Genomic DNA, 19,251 nt, shown 5'->3' on the forward strand with positions numbered 1-19,251 from the left:
CCGAACGTGCTCTGGAAAATGTGTTTGGCCAGCTTGGTGAGAAAGTGCTTGCAGAAAACTGCTTCTAGGAGGCTGGTGAAATCCCTCATCTTGTGCAAACCACTCTCACTTTGAACTTCAGAGTTTAATCTGAATGTTTCAACCTCTTTCTAATTATGTAGGTGCCAGTTATTGCCCTTCTATTAAGCCTGCCAGTTTCCAGGTGTTTCCTTCCAAAAAAAAAAAAAATTATATAGGGTATCGATATTAAGTTTTAGACAGGTCTTATTCCTGGACTATTTCTGCCATGGGCTCACGTGCAGAAGAAGCAGAGCTAATAGCCACCAGAACTCATTGAATCGTGGAAGCCGCATCGATCCTCCTCCACTCTTTTTTCTCTCAAATTTTCACTGAGCAAAGATGTATGTTAATATATTCACTTTGAAGGACTGTCAGACGTGTCAAAATGTGAAAGGAGAAAACTCAAGTTTAGTTTTTTAACATTTTAATATTACGATCCCAAAAGATTTATGGCAATTTACTACAGTGAGGGTTGTGGCCACGGCAGGGGAGGAGAGCTACCAAGGCATGCTCATTCGTTGCCTTTTCTCTTCTGAAATCTGTTCCTGATTTCTCCAGCACATAGTTTTGCAATGACTTTTTTTTGTGGTTCTGTGTTTTGGACAGTACCCAGATTTAGCTGCTGCAAAGAGCAGCCGGTTGCTGGGGCTGTGCAAACACGCTGTTGCTAGGTGGGGTCTCCCGCGCAGCGCTATAAAAGCATCGCGAGCCCTCTGCTCTCTTACGCCTGACTGTGCCGCCCTGAAAAGTAGTATTTGTGAAGAAGAAGGTAGGTTTTTGTAGTTCTTTGCTGCTCTCTGTAGACCCGACAAACTGTAAGAATTGTACACTGAATTTGTCAAGTGATCTGGTGCAATTTTCTGTGGGTTGGATTTGCTGGCAGGGGAAAAGATGGGTGTGGGCAGAAGAAATTCTTTCAGTTTTGAAACATTTCATGTACGCAGAAGGGCTTGGACAATTACTGCTTTTATTTAATGCATGTAAGGAATTGAAAAATAAAAGCTTAAAAGATTAAAAGCAAACTTATTTGGAGTTGACTGTTTCCTCTGCTTTCTCTTTGCCTTTGTAGTAGGCTGCTGTAGAAATCTGCAGTAAAACTGGAGTTGCTGGAAAACTGATGTGCTTTGTATGGGAACTTAAAAAAAGAAAGAGCTGTTGTTACTTCAACAACAGTTTGCTGCTTTGGGACTGCAGAGGGGCCTTTGCTCATGAAAGTGATGAAAATGAGGCAAAGCAATCTTTTAGAAACATAAGAGCAAAACCCTGGTTTTGTGACTAAGAACTTAGGCAGAGCCACATAATTAAGGGCTGTATCATCTCGGGTTTGTTCTGCTAAAACTTTCCACTGAATTTTCCAAGAATGGGATTGTTTTTCTCTCCGATGTTTTCATTCATATTCAGTAGACTTCCCCACTGTAAAATAAATTATTGTGTTAGATCTACTGCCTGTTTTTCTGATAGGGTGTAATGACCTTAATTTACATCAAGATCCTGGTAACTAGCACTGGACAGTAACCATAGATGATATGGTTATGGTTCATGATATGGTTAAAGAAGCATGGAGAAATGGTGTCATTTGACACAGACTGTAGTGTGAAAATCTAGTTTAATATTTTCAGTAAATATTGAGTATTTTCTCAAAACTTTTTAAAATTTGCATATGTACAGTTCAAAGGTGAACTTCTGGGGACTGGGAGCCAGACAGAAAGCAACATTGCAGTAATTCTTGTGAAGCAACAGTTAGGGCTTTCAGTCTAGATCTCTGTTGATGTTTCATTGCAGTTGCAATGTTGATCATTCCAACTGGGAATGATAAAATCCTTAAAAATCACAATATTTTTCAAACTGAGAAATTTTAAATTGTTGATCCTCTTTCCTTTTAAATGGGATGTCTACACATTCCAGTTTGGGAATGTGGGACACATACTCTGGACAATATTTTATTAAACAGAATAATTCTCAAATAGGTATTTGGTATGAAGTAACCAGAAAGAAGTGTCACACTTTTCTACGGTACCTTCTGTAGGTACATATATTGTTTCATCTCCCTGTTCATAGACTTTGTCCTGAGCTTGAAAATAAAGGAAAGTATATGGCAGGAAGCCACCAGTTCTTCTAGTCCTTTTCATACTAAATTAAAATAATATTTTGACTGAATTTATCCCTCCTGGATCTAGGTATTGTTTACATGAGCTGTTTGCACTTTAGAGTGGCGTGGGTCAAAGCATTGGGAAAGACCTCTACTCTGTCAGGGGGCTGGCTATCTTCCTAAATCCCAGTCTTCTTTTTTTCTTATTAGCCACAGTTTCCTATAAAGCAGGCAAACAGTTTTATATGTAAGGTAGTTTCTTAACTTTCTGAGCCAATTCAAGCAGAGTAAGGTTTCAGCCCCTCTCAAGAGCCACTGCCTGCTTTGACTTCTATTAAAATTACGTTATTTGTTTACTAGTTGGAAATAGATGGATCTGCATGCCAAAGTGTCTTCATTTAAAAAGGAGGAAAAAAAAACACCTTAGTTTTTAAGGCACAGAATTCTTTCACTGTATCTCTAATTTAAATTAGGATAAACATAAAGGTTTAGAGTCTTAATAAACCCAATTTAGTGTAGGCTAGCAGCCTTCTGCTCTAGTCATCCCCAAGAGCAGCAAAACCTCTAGAGCCGGCTGTAAGGTTTGGGGGTGGGGACAGGCAGAAGAAATGGAGATGTTAGCAGTTCTCCCTGGAGCCAGCTCTACCAGCTTTATTCCTGAGAAGTGTTACTCTATCAACCAAAACGCACTTTTGGTCCCACCTCTTCTTAGATCTGGTGCTGTGAGACTGAATCTTGTTTCTTAGTTTTAAACGATTATACACTCTGTGAATCTATTAGTCGACAAACATGTCTGTACATGTTACTGTTGGTGACCCAGTGCACCTAGCATGAAGACATTAAAATGTTTTCATCCTGCTGCATATGGCCTATATATATGCTGTTATAAAATACAGCAGAACTTTAGATACTATAGCACTTCATCTGGCCTCATATACTTCTGTCAATACAAGAAGGGTACAGGAGTCACTATAACAGCCTGATAAAATACTGTTTTTAACAGCAACGTAAGTATACTTTTCAGATCCTCAATAAACAACACATGCATAAAAGTTGATCCTTACAACTTACACAATATTCTGACCATCATTTATCCAGATGAGACCTTCTCTAAGTAACATATAAACACCGATTCGGAGTCCGTTTCAGTTTTTCTAGCAGCACAGGCAGAGCTGAATTTTGTGCCCTCAGGGCTGATGGGCGGGCACAAAAGCAAGAGTTTTCTGAGGGAGTCTAGGTGGCTCCTGCCTTGCAGCGGGAAGGGAAGGGTGGAGCTGGGCTGGAGGGGACAGTGGTGGGTGGTAGCTGCGGCTTTGTTGGCAGCTGAATGTGGAAGTAAGTTTTACAGTTTTGCCATTGAGGGAAAGAAACAGCTGGGCTGCTTTAAATGACTGCTTTTTGTTCCTGTGGGACACAGGGCGTAAGTAAGGCAAGTACGTTTGCAGCATAAGCAACGTCATTTTTTATACTCATGTATATGATCTACATTATATGTAGACCGCGAATAGCATCTCTTATCTTCACACTAGACTCAAAGACACTGACTGCAGTTTACCCAGCCACATTATCTTTACTGTGTATATGTATGCTTTAAAACCAAGTCTTCCACAGAGTTTGCTGTAGAAGTGTGTTTTAAAAAAAAAAAACTATTTTGAGCAGACCAAAAATACTTTATTTGAGAAAACATCAATTTCTGCTCTTTGTTCCCTCACTGTTTCTATTAGCGAATAGAATATTCCTCACACCAAAGTTGTTATGAAGCAACCTATTCATTATTTTTGGGTGCTTGATGTCGAATCACATCACCATTGGTCTTTTTTCCCATCCTGCATGGTATCTTATGGAAAAGATATCATGGACTGATTTTCATTTTAAATGGTAAAAAGCAAAAATTACTTTATTTTTCCCTTCTTAAATGGTAATGCTCTATTATTTTGGAGAAATGGGAGGAAGTATGTAAGAAATAAGGAACAGTGTAGGTGAAACTTGCCGATTTTACTCGTCTTCCTCAGGAAGGGACTAGCTGAAGAAATTACATGAGAATATATTTAACAAGGGACTATCTTTTGTCTTCACGTAACACACAAGAGCTCCAACCTCAGTAAATGATCAGACAAAAATACTTGTTTACCACTGAATTTGAACAGAATCAAATATTCAGTAAGCTAAATGGGCATAGCTGATATCCTAACTAATGGGGAAAGACAGACCTCCATTTGTTTCTGGTAACTTCCCTTTTTAAGTCAATGCTAATGCTTGGGTATTGCCATAGTAAATAAGCAAATAGTCCAACTAGTTTACTGTTCTATTTCTAATCTAAAACTTCTGCAAGTAGCTAAAGGTGTAGGGGTAAGCAGCAATTTTGGAGCATTGCGTCACCTGCCAAACGTAAACAAATGTCACCTGCTTCCAATAGCACAGGCCAATTACTGCTTGGGAAACTAACCCCTCCATATCATAGTTCAAGAGAAAGGATTTTGAAAGTGGGAAACCTTGAGTTGCACTGGTGCTGAAAATGATGGAAAATGGTTTGTAACTTGATGGAAAATGGTTTGTAACTTGATGAAAAATGGTTTGTAATTTGATGCATCTCTTCCCAGAAACTCTGTCAACATGGCTATGGTATCAGAATTTCTGAAACAGGCATGGTTCATGGAAAATCAGGAGCAGGAATGTATTGTAAGTATTATCACCTTTTGAAAGCATCATGCTTATTTTCAAGTGCTTTTAGAAATGATTTAAAGGCATAAGCCACCAAACATCTTTCATATACTCAAAGGGAGAAAAATCTAAACTCCATTAGAACTGGATTAGAACTGTTTCAGAACAGATTAGAACCCAGTTTTATTGCAGCATATAATCTAATATAATCTAATAACCTAGTAAGTCTGCTATCAGATGAAAAATTACTCTTATTTGCACATATCAGTCTAGTTATCAATTCCTAGGCAGAACTAGTTACTGTAATGAAATTGTAATTCCCATTGGCCAGTCACTGATTAACTCAGGTCATCCTCTTTAAAGCAGTAATCTGATGCACAAGTGTGTGAATGTGTAAGAACCTGTTCGGATGATGTACATGAGAAAAACAAGGACTCTTAGGCTGACGTACCGGAAACCATGAGTTGGAGCCCAGGAATGTAAAGGAGGAAGTAAAGATACTAGTATATGTCCTAGTTTTCATATCGTATGCCGTGCTTAAGGCGGAAAGGGTCGCAGTATGTAACAAAACATCTCAGATGATCAGTATTGATACTGATTAGAAGGGAGGCTTATGGTGGTGGTAAGTCAAGAGTTATTGCACTAGGATGACGTGGGGAGTCTTTGTGATAATGAAGTTGATTAAGATACTGAAATAACTGTCAGCGAAGGTAAAGCGGCACACTGTGAAGTCACAGGAGATCCTCAAAGAACATTCATCTTGAAAAAAACTGAACATAGAGGGGAAATTTCAGTAAATAAAGTTTTCTGCTCTAGACTTTTGTGGATTTTGTAATTTTGACTCCACAACATTTTGTGCATAAACCTTTGGCTCCACCATCCCATCCCCCTTGCACTCCCAGGGTCCTGAGTCATTCTGGTTGTGTTGGTTACAGACAGTTTTTTATTGCTAGTAGATAAGTTTGTCATGGAAACCAGTATACAAAGACTAACCTGGCGTGCCTGGGAAACAGGCCGCAAACCAGTCCCATTGCTCTATTGGCTTATCACAAAAGTCAAAGTGATTTTTTCAAAAGTATGCAAGACACTGCTTTAAGTATGCAGTCCCTCTGCTCTCATACAACTCCTAGTGTAGGGAGTTGAATATTTAATTATCAGACATCAGAAGCATACAAAATTCAGTACAGAATACTGTATGTAAAACATGTATCCATAAGACCTTGCCATTTGTCTTGTGCTATTTAACTTTAGTGGCAAAGGATTAAAAAAAATTAAAATAGTGAATTGTTGAAACACGACAAAGAGTATAGGTGATTCTGAAAAAGTTTAGCTAAACTACTGGGCTTTTTTCAATAAAAAATCTCACCATATATCATAACAAGGGGAATTTTATATAAATATTTCATCCAGGAATCTTGGGGCATAATAGCTTCTGTAAAAGATGGTAACGAGTGTGGCATCAGTCAGGTAGTGCTGTAGGGTTATAGGCCCTACCAGTAACTCAATTTGTCATGTTGCTGACTTAGGGCAAGCCATGTAATCTGTCACGTAGTGGAATTCATCATCCCTAGTCATTCCCAGAGCACTTTAGACATAAACTGGGGAGTGCCCATCTAGGAGTGGATTCACCAAAGGCAGCCAGTAGATAATGCCTGTGAAGTGTGATTTATGTCTCAAGTTGCTAAGAAGTTGGGTAACAGTTCTCCACTTCCTTGTAGGATTAGACTTGAACTCTTCTCCAAGATCTTGCATGCAAGAAGTGCTTATAACCTTAGATATGAGTCAGCTGAGAAGTCACTTAATGTGATGCACAGTCAATTTGCATAAGATGAGTAGGGAAATTAGTAGCACTTTATTGGCAGTGCCGGTAGGATTTAATTGTGGTTTTAGGTTTTTAAAATTTGGACATAACTGCCTAATGTGACAATTGAGAAGTATTTTCCTGTGAAATCCAACTTACTCTGAGAAATAGGTCTTCAGGTGCCTAAAACAATGTATGAAGTACTTTCTGTTTAATATAAGAGGTGTGAAAGGAATAGATCCAATGCATATCCGTTAGTGAGTCTGTTTAGTTCTCTGTAGTTACAAAGCTCTGTATGTTCCTTGATAGTCCTATAATAGGCAATAGGCAATCCCAAATACATGGTTTATTTAGGCATCTACAACTGCTTCTTTCAAAAAATATTCTTTGGAATGAATCCGGGGCGGGGGTTTTGTTTTTTTGTTTGTTTGTTTGTTTTTTTTTTCCCTTCTGCAGAAAAGTTCAAAAGGTGGCCCTGGAGTAAAGTCATACCCTAACTTCGATCCATCAGCTGATGTTGTTGCTTTGGACAAAGCTATTACTGTAAAGGGTAAGAGGAGTAAATATTTAACCTGCTACATTAGGACTTTTCCTTAGGAAATTTTGAGAATAACACAAATAAAATATCAAAGCAGGAGGCAATGGCAAGCAGGAAAGGTGTCTCTGCTTTAAAAGCTTGACAATACATTAAATTATGCCACATGGTAAAGAATCTCAACTCTTTGATATCCTGGTGTTATATTACAACTTCAGACCTTAATACTACATTAAAGTTCTTGAATATGTTGAAAGAAAGTCTGTAAAAATTTAATTTCTAGAGAATGAAAAAATATTATAACCTACCATACTAATACTTTTTGATTTGATTTCCATAAAATCTTTGCAAGAGGAAGTGAATATACTGATAATATAGTGTATGCTTCTATTGCACTTCTCTCTTTCAATTAAATTCACATTTGCACTTTGCCTGTATTTTGAAACCTTTTTCAATTTGACTTACTGAGATTAAATGAGTATGCCGTCTATTTTTTTTTTTTTTTAGTTATTCTGTAGTGTAAGTTCTGCACTCAGAACACTTTAAGACTTTCTGTATGAAATTGTAGAAACATAGGTTTCTGTGTTCTATGGGAATCTATTTATTTGGTTTCTTCACTACATCGCTAATTGTAAGTCAGCAGATGATTACAATTTTTCCTTTGGTTAAACTTCAGTGTGTCAAGAAACCAAAATATGACATAAAGCAAATAATAAAATGTAAAAATTATGATTTGGCTAAATGACGCACTAGAGACTGCTATAGTATTTCCAATATATTAGACACATCGTTGTTTGGTGTCTCATAGGTGTGGATGAAGCCACCATCATTGACATCTTGACTAAAAGAACAAATGCTCAGCGCCAACAGATCAAAGCTGCCTATCAGCAGGCTAAAGGAAAGGTAAAGTATATTCAAGCCAAGCTTAAATTTACACCCAGAATATCAATGTCTCTCCTGGCTCAGATGGTACATACAGCTTTAGCTTCATAGAACAAAAAGGTAGAGTCTTCTGCCTTTTGTAGTTTGTGAAAACCATGATAGAATGATAATACCCTGCAACTATATTGCCAGTATTGAGCCTTTGAATATGGCAGCCACTATTTTGAAATAAAAAGAAAAATTTTGAAGTTCTGACTTTCAAGTTTTTTGAATGCTCTAGAGAGCCTTTAAATCACTAAATTGCTGGGAATGCAGAGATTTCACTGCCACCTGGGAGACAGTCTACTGAGATAAAGGGAGAGATGGAGAAGGGGACGTGGAGGCACCTCTCTAAATATTTAAGTCCAGATAGAATACTAAATAGGATAGGAAAGTTGTAGAACCATAACACTGTTCCACAAGTATACCAACACTGGTATGTGGGTGTACAGGGGGCAGTGTTCTCCTACCTCTGAGTAGTAAAACTGCTAGTCCCTGGAACTGAGGAGCTTGGAAATTACTGCATGTTTCTGGAAAAGGTTTTAATTGCTCTTACTTTTCTCTGTAATAGATTTTCTCCATTTGAACCTGTAACTCTAAATTGAAATTACAGTTGCACAATTGGCATACCAGAGTTACTGAGCGTTTGCTCCTTGGAAAGTGATTCCTTTGTGTTTTTTGCTTTCTAACTCTAAGTGTAACTTTTAAGGGCCAACTTAGAAAATAAGTCTAAGTCTCATTTTAGCCTAGATTTCCTGTTTCTGTTCAAGAAACCTCACTTGTGGTTTTCACAGCTCTCTCCCCCCTCAGAGGAAGCTTCTACCTTGCAATTATATTTTTTAAGGACCTAAATTAAAATATGACTTCAAAGACACAGGGAGACTAATGTTGTTAGATTATTAGATACCCTGGTTCCTGGCACACCACCAAAAGCAGAACAGAACTAACTATGGACATAGTGCTTGCTTCTGAAATAATCTTGTTGGCTTAGGTAACCTGACAAAGCAGGTTGACCTTCTCACTCTTACAGACACAGCCTTGACACATACTTGGTGAAGAACAGGGCTGTAACTTTTAATGTAACAAAATAGTGTACTGAGCATTTCCAGATAGGAGGCAGAATAAATCAGATTTTTTTTTTAACTTAAATTTAGGTCAAATTAGAATATAGTACAAATCTTAACTTCAGGACTTGCAGTTTTGTGTAGGGTGATATTACAGTATGTCCATGGAACTTGCACTGCAAATTCTGTATCCTTTATGCAATAAATGGATGAATTAAAATGTTATCCAGATAAGCAACCCAGTCATAATCATATCAGCAATATAGTATTACCTTCTCTTAAAAAACAAACAGCCTATTTTGAATCTTTTTCTGATGCTCTAAGTGGGTGAATATGGCTGAACCGCATTGTGTAAAAGCACACCTGAATAGTTACTGAAAAACCCTGACACTTTGATTAACATAAAGGTGACAAATTAAAAATTTCAAATAGGGCTTCATAATTCTTTCTAGTAGCTAAAGATATGATGTAGGCTAAGATTCATCAGAGATCAGACTTAATTTTTGGACTGTAGCTGAACAGCAGCTTTTCACCATTCAGTAGCTTAGTGTGTTTCTTATTCTTCCTGTCACAGAGTCTGGAAGAAGCCTTGAAAAAAGTTCTGAAAAGCCACCTGGAAGATGTTGTTGTGGCTCTGCTCAAAACTCCAGCTCAGTTTGATGCTGAAGAATTAAGAGCCTCTATGAAGGTAAGGCAAAGGATAAAACTTTCCTAAAGAGCATAAATAATTACCAAGGCCTGTAAGTGACACTGGACTTGGATTTCAATGCTTGTGTATTGTCTTCATTTTAACCCCATTTTGTAAAATAAATCTATACTGGTAATCCAGGTTCTGAGAACAAGACCCAGCAATCTCTGCTGAATTTCAGGGTTGGAAGAGACTGGCTGCAAATGGTATTCTTTTGTGAGAACGAACTCTTTCTGCCTTCTGAAAACTGGTTGCTGATGTAGTGGTAGAAAGCCATAGTATTTACAAACATGTTTACATAAGAGAAAACAAAAAGGGAAGGGGGTATTTTTCTTCATAAATTTTACATTCCTATCTTTTATGTGCACAGCATGGTCCCTTTAGTGCTTGTTTTGGGTACCAGTGGTATTAGATGTGATAAAAAATTAATTCCAAAAGAGATGAAATAAAAATATTGTATGGAAGCACAATGTTCTTCATTTTTCTTTCTTGATCCACATGGGGCCTTCAAAGCCAAGTCAATGATTGTCATCTTATTTCTTGTCTTCTAAGTTTTAAGTTTGTTGTATCAAATAACATTTCTAAAAATTCAACCATTTTTATCAGGGGCTTGGGACCGATGAAGATACCTTAATCGAGATTCTGGCCTCAAGAAACAACAGAGAGATCAGAGAAGCCAGCAGATACTACAAAGAAGGTAATTCAGAGCAAGAAAGAAGTATTGATGGTATAACTCTATAGCAGACACATTACAGTCACAGCCCCACTTCTCAATATGAGAAGCTGAGATGACATTGTAGCAGGCAAGTGAAGCTTCACATAAGGTTGAAAGAGTTTGCAGGGGAGGGAGGTCATACTGACTTTTTCTGACCTACGTAGATCCCAATATAGAAGGAAAAGGCACATCATCACCGCCAGAACTGCAGATGTCTCATGGAATGGGCCGTGCATTTAGATGCTTTCTAGGACTCAAGCAAAACCCAGCTGCTTTACTTCTTTTGTAACTAAGCCTTGGCTGACCTCTTAAGATCTCACTAGGCTTGGAAAAAAAGCTTGTTGAGTTAGCAACAGTAGTTGCTGTTAGTTAGATAACATTGGCAGTAGGAGCAACCAGTGAACTAAAGGGGGACAATCTTTGAAGATATAACTAAAACGTAATCTGGTATCTCATATATGTAGAGTTTACTACAGTGTTGTCCAATTAAATCATGTGTTCTGAGATTATAGGCTAACTTTTCCAAGAGATTTCCATTCAAATAGTCTCAATTAGAAGCCCAAATTAATAGTTTGATTTTTTGGAAGAGTTTTGATTGTTGTGATTGAGTTCAGTGCTGATAAGAACAACCAGAAATAAAAATGAAAGACAAATGGCTCAGAAAAAGTTTCAAGCTTTTTTTTGCACTTCACAAGCAAGAGCCCAAGACAATGCCACTTACAAGACCTTAGAGAAGGACTTTTTCACCAGATTTTGGCTTTAGCCTCCAATTTCACAGCACGTCTCAGGGATTAGAGGGCATGTTACAAATAAACCCCTTCTCTCGAAGCTAAATGAGAAAAAGTAAGAAAAATGCATTTCTAGTGGGCATATTTAAGTGGGAAATTAAGAAAAAAATGAAAAAATCATAGAATCATAGAATGGTTTGTGTTGGAAGGGACCTTTAAAAATCATCTAGTCAACGTAGTTGATCACTTTAAAACAAACTACAAATCCTTTTTCGTTCGATTTCAGTGTTGAAGAGAGATCTGACACAAGACATTATCTCTGACACATCTGGAGACTTTCAGAAGGCTTTGGTTGCTCTAGCCAAGGTATGCTGTGCTTAAGCATTTTAAGTGACATTACCCGTAATAAAAAATTAATGTTCTCAACACTATTTTAGAGAAAGACATACAATAAATAAGGATTTAGGTAATATTTATTTCCTTGTGTTATTTTTTATTTACATATCTTAGACCATATGGAACTGTTCTTAAATAAGCTATAATGAGATTTTATCTCAAATGCATTTTTAAAAACAGTGATGTTTATTATTGTTTATCAGTTGTGCTTTTAAGACTTTTTTTTGTAACTGTCTGTAAGCACTTGAAAAAACAACAGAAATAATGTCATGCCAATTGACTAGAAATACAAAAAGATAAAATGCTTACAATTAGGGAAATAAACCTTTTGGCTTGCTATTAAGTTATGTTTCTAATAGTTAGATAATGGAACAGGGGCAGGGAGCTAACAAGTGGACAAAGTGTTTTGTGAACTTATGTCCAAAAGCAGATGAGTTTAAACACTGGAGCTGCCCAATAAAAAGACCCTTTTAAAATGTATGATTCCATAATTGTTGGTACATGTATATGAAGCTTGTACATGCATGCAAGATTATTTTTTTGATACATCCGTGTGCATCGTTTTGCTTTTCAATTTTTGGTTTTAAACCAACTTGAAAAGAGCCTATTAAATGGTTATCAGGGACCAAATCACAGCTTCCAAGCCTATAACTTCACATTAAGAAACAATACTTCCTGTGGATTTTAATGTAGGACTTCAGAAATAAGTTGCTGATGGCCTTAGAAATGTGAGCTCTGATTGATTAACAAATAAAACAGCCTTATTCACAGAATGATTGACATATAACTGTTTCTATCTGCAATTATGTATTAAGTTATGTATGAGAATGGTAGGGCAGAACTCTAAAATGCTGAGTTTTGGTGAACTGAATCATTGTGAGTACCAGTGAAACTTTATTTATTTATTTATGTAGGCTGACCGATGTGAAGATTCTCATGTGAATGATGAGCTTGCTGACAATGATGCCAGGGTAAGATCATACTTAGTACTCTGCAGAGCTTCTTTGTCTGACTTACTTGAGATTACAAAGTCTGGCTGTGAATGTTCTACTTGAGTCTTGTGCATTGCACATTTAACAGAGATTTATATGTTATATAGCAATCTTTTCTGAGGGGATACTATTTTACAAAATTCATGTTAGTTTCAGTATCTGAATGAAATTAAATCTTCACCCTGATATCTAGCTTCAGAAACATTTCTGCAAGACCTCTTCTAGTTCATGTAAAGTGTGCAGACCATTTGAAGTAGAGGTCAACAGCTGGAGAAATTAGAGAAATTAGACACAATCTTCCTTCTGTTTATAACACAGTTCTTGAATTGAGGGACAAGGGTGTGCTCAAGTATGTGCAGAACCAGATGCCATACCTTGACCAGTGTGAACTCTGCAGTATGTTGGCTATAGCTATTGCTTTACAGTGATGAACCTTTCAAGATTATTGAGTAAACCTCACAGTCATTTTCTGAATAATTCTAAAATAGGCAACTGATCTTTCCCTTATTTCTTCCACCATTAGGGTGACCATTTTTGTTAAAATATTGGTAAACCTTAGCATTCTTTCCTGAGTTTTCACCTATAAAACCTTACATCACTGTTACAATTTAAATGTAGATTGACTTTAAATTGATTTTTTCAAAAATCCAGCCAAGAAAAGGCCATTGAGCAATACTGCTTTTATTCCTGCTACATAAGGAGTTTAGTTTTGTCATCAGCCCTAGATATGAAAGGTCAGTAAACTAATACTCTGTCTAAGCTCAAAGTTCAATACTATTTCTCTTGATGCAGAGAGAGTGTTGTTAAATCTTCTTTGCTGCTGTGTGGAGGTCTTTAATTATTACTTCTAGAGAGGTTTGAGGAGGTGAGGAAAATGAAGGAAACTGATTTGGTTCTTTCTTTCCATTAAAGTCACTCCTGGAAAGACAAGGAGTACTTGGTGCGTAGGCTGCTCCTTCACATTTGTCCAGTTAATATCAGAGATAATTTTGTTTGTCTGAAGAAAGCTTGCCAGTCCTAAACTCCCATGCAGACTGTAAGCATATAATGATATATGAAAAATATCTTCATTCAAGAATGTAATATACTCAGGAGAGCTAGATGGTGATCGTAAAATGTCTGAAAATATGTTTTGTAGCTGCATAGTTTTCTTTAGGTACTATTATGACATAAGTGAAGTATGAAGTATTACTTGATAGAGCTACAGTTATTTTGACGTTGTGTAGAGTTTTGTTACGGATTGTGTCAAGGGCTAGAGTTCATTACTGACGAGCAATGGCCTACCTTTGGCTGGTAGCCTCAGAAGTACAGTATTTCTGTTTTACTAGACTGATGTTAGCTTTACGACTTCCTTTTCTTTATGACAGGCCTTGTATGAAGCGGGAGAAAAAAGGAAAGGAACAGATATTAATGTGTTTGTTACTGTTCTTACTGCAAGAAGCTACCCACATCTCCGAAGGGGTACGTTGGATGAAACTTTGTGCTTCACAGGAATTATATTTTGTACATGGCCTGCTCATGAACTCAGGGAAGATATAGATTATCAAGACGTGACTCTGACTGTTACAAAGGTCTTTTGACTGTTACAAAGGTCCTTGTAATTGGACACATGCTTGCTGACTAAGGGTGCAGTTGGCAGCTTGGCTGTTCTTTCCATACGAGTGATGAGCAATACCATTTAGGTTGTTAACGGAACTATTACCATGAAGTCTCACATGGCTAGTGATCACACGGCCAAGGGATCAGTGTGGCAGGGGTTCTGAATGCTCCCCAACACGGTCTTGCTCCTCAGCTAGTTTGCCCTGGGTAGAGGGATGTCACCTAATGTCACAGGCTCCAGTGGAGTCATTGGACCACCTCTATCCATGGGAACACGAACGCTACCATCCTAACAAAGTCCCATTCCTTATGCTGACTGCACCAGTCCATGCAGTAACACTGCTCTTTACACTATGCTGGCTGAAGAAAATGAGAAAAATGGCCTACAATCAGACATCTGTGTGCACTGCTGCAGCAGTGAGGGCAGAATACAGCAGAGACAATGCAGGGAGAATATTGTATTTTCATCACTATTCACTGAGTTTTCGTCCCTTATTTAGTCTTTCAGAAGTACACCAAATACAGCAAGCATGACATGAACAAGGTACTGGATTTGGAGCTGAAAGGTGATATTGAGAACTGCCTGACTGTTCTTGGTAAGTGGTTCTGCAGATTGTAACCTAGTATATATACTGACCATATGAAAACCTACTTTTTACTTCTGTCATACTTGCTCTGATAGGAAGCCCTTCTGGGCTTACCCTGCTTCACTGAGAAACTTGCTAAATAATACTTTGGAAAATCTAGTCAGAACATAGTGATTGAATTGAGTTATTTAAAGTCAGTTAAAGCTGATGAATGAGTAGAAATACCTCTCCTGATATGTAGAAAGGTCTTTTAAGGAGAACAGATGTGTCATCAGCATAGGAAGATCTTTACAGGAGGTCAATATGCCAAAAAGAGCTGTCAGAACAGGCACAATAGTTTTGAACCAAACACTTTTCTCTAAATTTTGTTTTTCAAAGACACTTATAATATATAATTGTTAAAAATATAACAAATTTCCTTCTGCGGTTTTGTTCAAGAAAATATTCTTATAAGGTTTGTGGTAAAGGTCTGTATTAAGAGCCTTAACATTACTGTTCCTCATGAACAATAAGGTGAGGCACTGACTCACTTAAATCACTCTTATCAGTGGACTCTTATCAGATGGAATCAAAAGCCAGACACGCATCTTGTTCTCAGCTTTTGTATCACAGTCAAGCATATTTTCGATAAAAGAGATCCCATCAGATTCCTCTTAATATCAGAAGTGGAGGGCAAGTACTTAGTATAACTCGGTTTACAAAATATCAGATCATAACCTCCAGCTCTTCTGCTGTAGAAGACACAAATGCTTTCACATTTTTCTTCTTGGAACGAGCAACATCTTTCTTAATTTTGTGGCAGTAAACTAGGGAGCGCAGTCTTGTAACTATTCTCCCCTGATTGAATTGCTTTGTGAATGGACAGAGGAAAGGAACTGCTACTTCTCCCATATTTTGAAGACAGGTAACAAAGAAGTAGATAAGTAGGATATGCTGGTAGGAACACTGAGACTGCTTTTAAAGTGTTTTCTTTCCAAACTTTTGCCTTTTGTTACTTGTTAAATGTATAACAGGTGTGACCTTATCTCATTGTTTCATTACAGCGAAGTGTGCCACAAGCAAGCCAGCTTTCTTTGCTGAAAAACTCCACTTGGCGATGAAGGTAACCTAAAGAAAGAACTTCTCTTTTTAAACATGAGGTGCTTTGTAAGCTGAAAAATATCAAGCTAGCTAGAGGTCTCTAAGCCCTTTGTGTGTTAAAAGAGGACTACAGAAGGAAATTCAGTGTATTTCTCTCTCTCCTTCTGTTCTTTCCTCTGAGTGTCTTTCCACAGGAGGAGCTGTCTGTTTGCTGTAGTGTGTTCAGGAAGGTGTCTGTCCATCCACACATATATCTTTTACTCTAGGCAGTGACAGAAAGCTAACTGGAATTTTTCTTATTCACGAAACCACAAAAATATTAGTGAAAATTAAATAGAAAAGCAAGAACTGTATAGAATCTTTGACAAGACATCCAGGTCCTTCTGGCAAATTTGGAACCTGAGTTGAGTGAGGCAGCTAGAGATCCCGAAACAGTCTGGTATGCAAGTTTTTCATAACTCCTGTGACTTGCTTAGAAGCAGTATGTGAAAAATTGAGTGAATTGTTATGAAAATACAGCTCATTGCACTCTTAAAAAAAAAAAAAAAGCCAGTGAAGTCTAGGTTGTCTCTGGTGTCTAGCAAGCACAGTGAAGGACATGCTTCTTTTTAGGAAACACTGAAAGAAATGCGTAAAAAGGAAATCCAGGGGTGGAGGTAGCCTGTCAGAATTGAATTGTGCTCGTAGGGAACAGAAGGGATATATGAGAGGACCCCCTCATGAGAGTTGTTAAAGGAATAGGATGTGGGCTCTGTACACCCACAAAGAAGTCCGATGGATTAACACAGAGAACCTTGATTTAAGGTATTTCAATGACATAGGTAGCCTCTTCTTTTTTTTTCTTTTTTTTTTTTTTTTGTTTTTGTTTTGTTTTTCTTTTAACAGGGCTTTGGGACACGGCACAAAGAGCTCATCAGAATCATGGTTTCGCGCCATGAAGTGGATATGAATGAGATCAAAGGCTATTACAAGAGGCTGTATGGCATCTCTCTCCGCCAAGCCATTATGGTAGGTTTTCCCTCAGGTGACGTATGAAATGCAAACCAGCTGAATTATTTTGGAAATTCAGTAAAGGTTTGTTAATTCTTCTGCTCCTCAGTCGCCAGTTCATCCTGAGTAGCTCATTGTAGCTGAGTAACTCATGTTCCCAATGATCCACATGCTGGTAGAACTAATTCATTTTCTGGGGCAATGCTTTTGCCACGAAAGCTATAGCAATTTGTTAGCAGTGCTACATGACTCAGGATATCATCTTACAGTAGAAGCCAAGAGCTGAATGGAGACTATGGTATCCCCAAGTTCCTGTGCTGGGCAGACATAAGGGACATTGACAGGAGAGTGGAGATGACTCCACTGACAGCTGTATAGGAGATATTTGATGCAACTGGCTATTGGTTTTTAACATTTGAGGTACTCCTGCAAATACCTTGTTAACTTGACATTTATTTGGCCTGCTTTCCAGACTTAAGAAAAATATCTTCCTAAAGGAGAGAACCACCCAATGTATTTTCCAGAAAATTTAAACCAGTGAGGGACCTGAAGAAAGCTAAACTTACAAAGCTGCTTTGTGGAGGCTAGTGGACAACTCTACAAAAAAAAGTCTCGATTAGAGTAGAAACATACTCCCTACATGTATCAAAATGCCTTTTTGATTTTTATTGGTGTCTGCTACTTTTTCAGTTAGGTGCCAAAGATCACTTTTATTCTTCCACCATGAGTGTGTGTGATCTGTAATTTGGTATGTAATTACATCACCTAATTGTGTTCTAAAGTGATGATTGCATCCAAATGGCTTGAGGTGTAGCTTGGCTACACTAAACAATTCATATGTCTCTGCAAAGTAGATTCAAATTTGAGAAAACATAGCGTGTAACTAACTACAGTGCATACTTCATGCATATTATCTACTTTTTCCAAGCTGAATAAGCAATCCTATGGTGAATTATTAGCCTGTGTTTGAGATAATCCTAGATACAATGTGTATAGTGTTTTAATATTAATGAACATTGGACATCACTGGCCAGGGAAGGCATTTTCACTTTATCTAGAGAAGAAAAGCTTAAGCTCCTGGGTTGATAGAAATCTTCTGTGCTTCTCTTCTTTATTTATGCCATGAGACCTCCCAGGGTTTTTATTGGCTTTGTCCACCTCTGCTCCACTCGGGAAATGCATGTGTTTATTTCTAGGTCATACAAATAACTTCAATGAGGTTACTCAGTTCAAGCTCAGTCTATGGCTAACACACACGAGTTGTCAAGTGATTAATTTATTTAGGTGAAGGATTGCTATTTGGTACATGTATATTGAATGCTTACTGAAATTTATTTCACTTGAGGGTATTATCCTAACAATTGTTGTTTTTTGTACTTAAATTGACAGGATGAACTCAAAGGGGATTATGAAAACATCCTGGTGGCTTTATGTGGAAGTGATAACTAAGTTTCCTGTTCCTGCAATGCACTCAAGCCCTGTTGCTGAAGGTCTATATATTTGCCTTAGCTGTCTATATAAAATACAGGCTTTACACTGTGAGGTTTCTCTGGAATGGTACTTAGTCCATATGTGTTATGTCAAAAACCTGTAACCTGGAATGTGTTTTTTCAGTATCTTTATTCTGAATGGCATTAATATCTTTTGTTGCCATTATTTATCCAAAGTCAAAGAATGCCCCCAAGTTTCTATTTGCTTGATTAATCATGAAAAAGGTAAAATTTTTATCTATGCAAAGCAAATAAACTTTTAAAAATAAAATTAACCCATGTGGAACTTTGTATGTCCTTTGTTGCTCTTCTGCTTTTAATTTCAATTTGTCTGCATACAGTGCATGAGAGAAAAATTAGTAAATAACTTAAATAATCAAAAAAGAATGTAGCAATATCATACAGTATAGCTGAGCCTATACCTTTCCATTTCACTTCAGCTAGGGTTTATGTAAGCCAGATGTAAGAAAAAATCCTGAAGATAACTTATTAAAAAAATTTAATAATATAAAAAAGCTAATGATATCTCTGTCTTGTTCTTTTACATTTAAATTCCAGAGTAAATAAACCTGTTATGTTTTTACTTAGGGAAAAAAAAGAAAAAAAAATTTTAAAAACTCTTCGTAGCCCATGTAGGACTTCTATCTTTTTCCTGGTGAGTTGTGTAAATTTTTTATATTATCTCCAAAGTGAAAAAACTACTACCACTACCTCTATTTTGGACAGAGTTCATGCTTGGCATTACTGTCCCAATTGTGCCAGCTTGGCATTACTTTCCCAATTGTGCCAGATGCTGTACAAATGAGTTATTATAGCCCTCAGGTGCACTGGTGGAATTAAGCATTACTTGTTGGT

The 19,251-nt window shown here is 37.3% G+C and overlaps 1 protein-coding gene across 1 annotated transcript; it reads left to right on the top strand.

The window, feature by feature from the left end:
- Nucleotides 1-741: 741 nt before the first annotated feature.
- ANXA1 (annexin A1) lies at nucleotides 742-18,911 on the top strand. The gene is made up of 13 exons (XM_075138399.1): nucleotides 742-829; nucleotides 4,750-4,828; nucleotides 7,068-7,161; nucleotides 7,955-8,049; nucleotides 9,706-9,819; nucleotides 10,426-10,516; nucleotides 11,549-11,628; nucleotides 12,573-12,629; nucleotides 14,018-14,111; nucleotides 14,750-14,845; nucleotides 15,880-15,938; nucleotides 16,802-16,924; nucleotides 18,296-18,911. Exons 2-13 carry the CDS (start codon nucleotides 4,763-4,765, stop codon nucleotides 18,353-18,355), a joined length of 1,029 nt encoding a protein of 342 aa, XP_074994500.1. The 5' UTR covers nucleotides 742-829; nucleotides 4,750-4,762; the 3' UTR covers nucleotides 18,356-18,911.
- The last annotated feature ends 340 nt before the right edge of the window (nucleotides 18,912-19,251 follow it).

Source organism: Calonectris borealis, chromosome Z (assembly GCF_964195595.1).
Source record: "Calonectris borealis chromosome Z, bCalBor7.hap1.2, whole genome shotgun sequence".
Classification (NCBI taxonomy): Eukaryota; Metazoa; Chordata; class Aves; order Procellariiformes; family Procellariidae; genus Calonectris; species Calonectris borealis.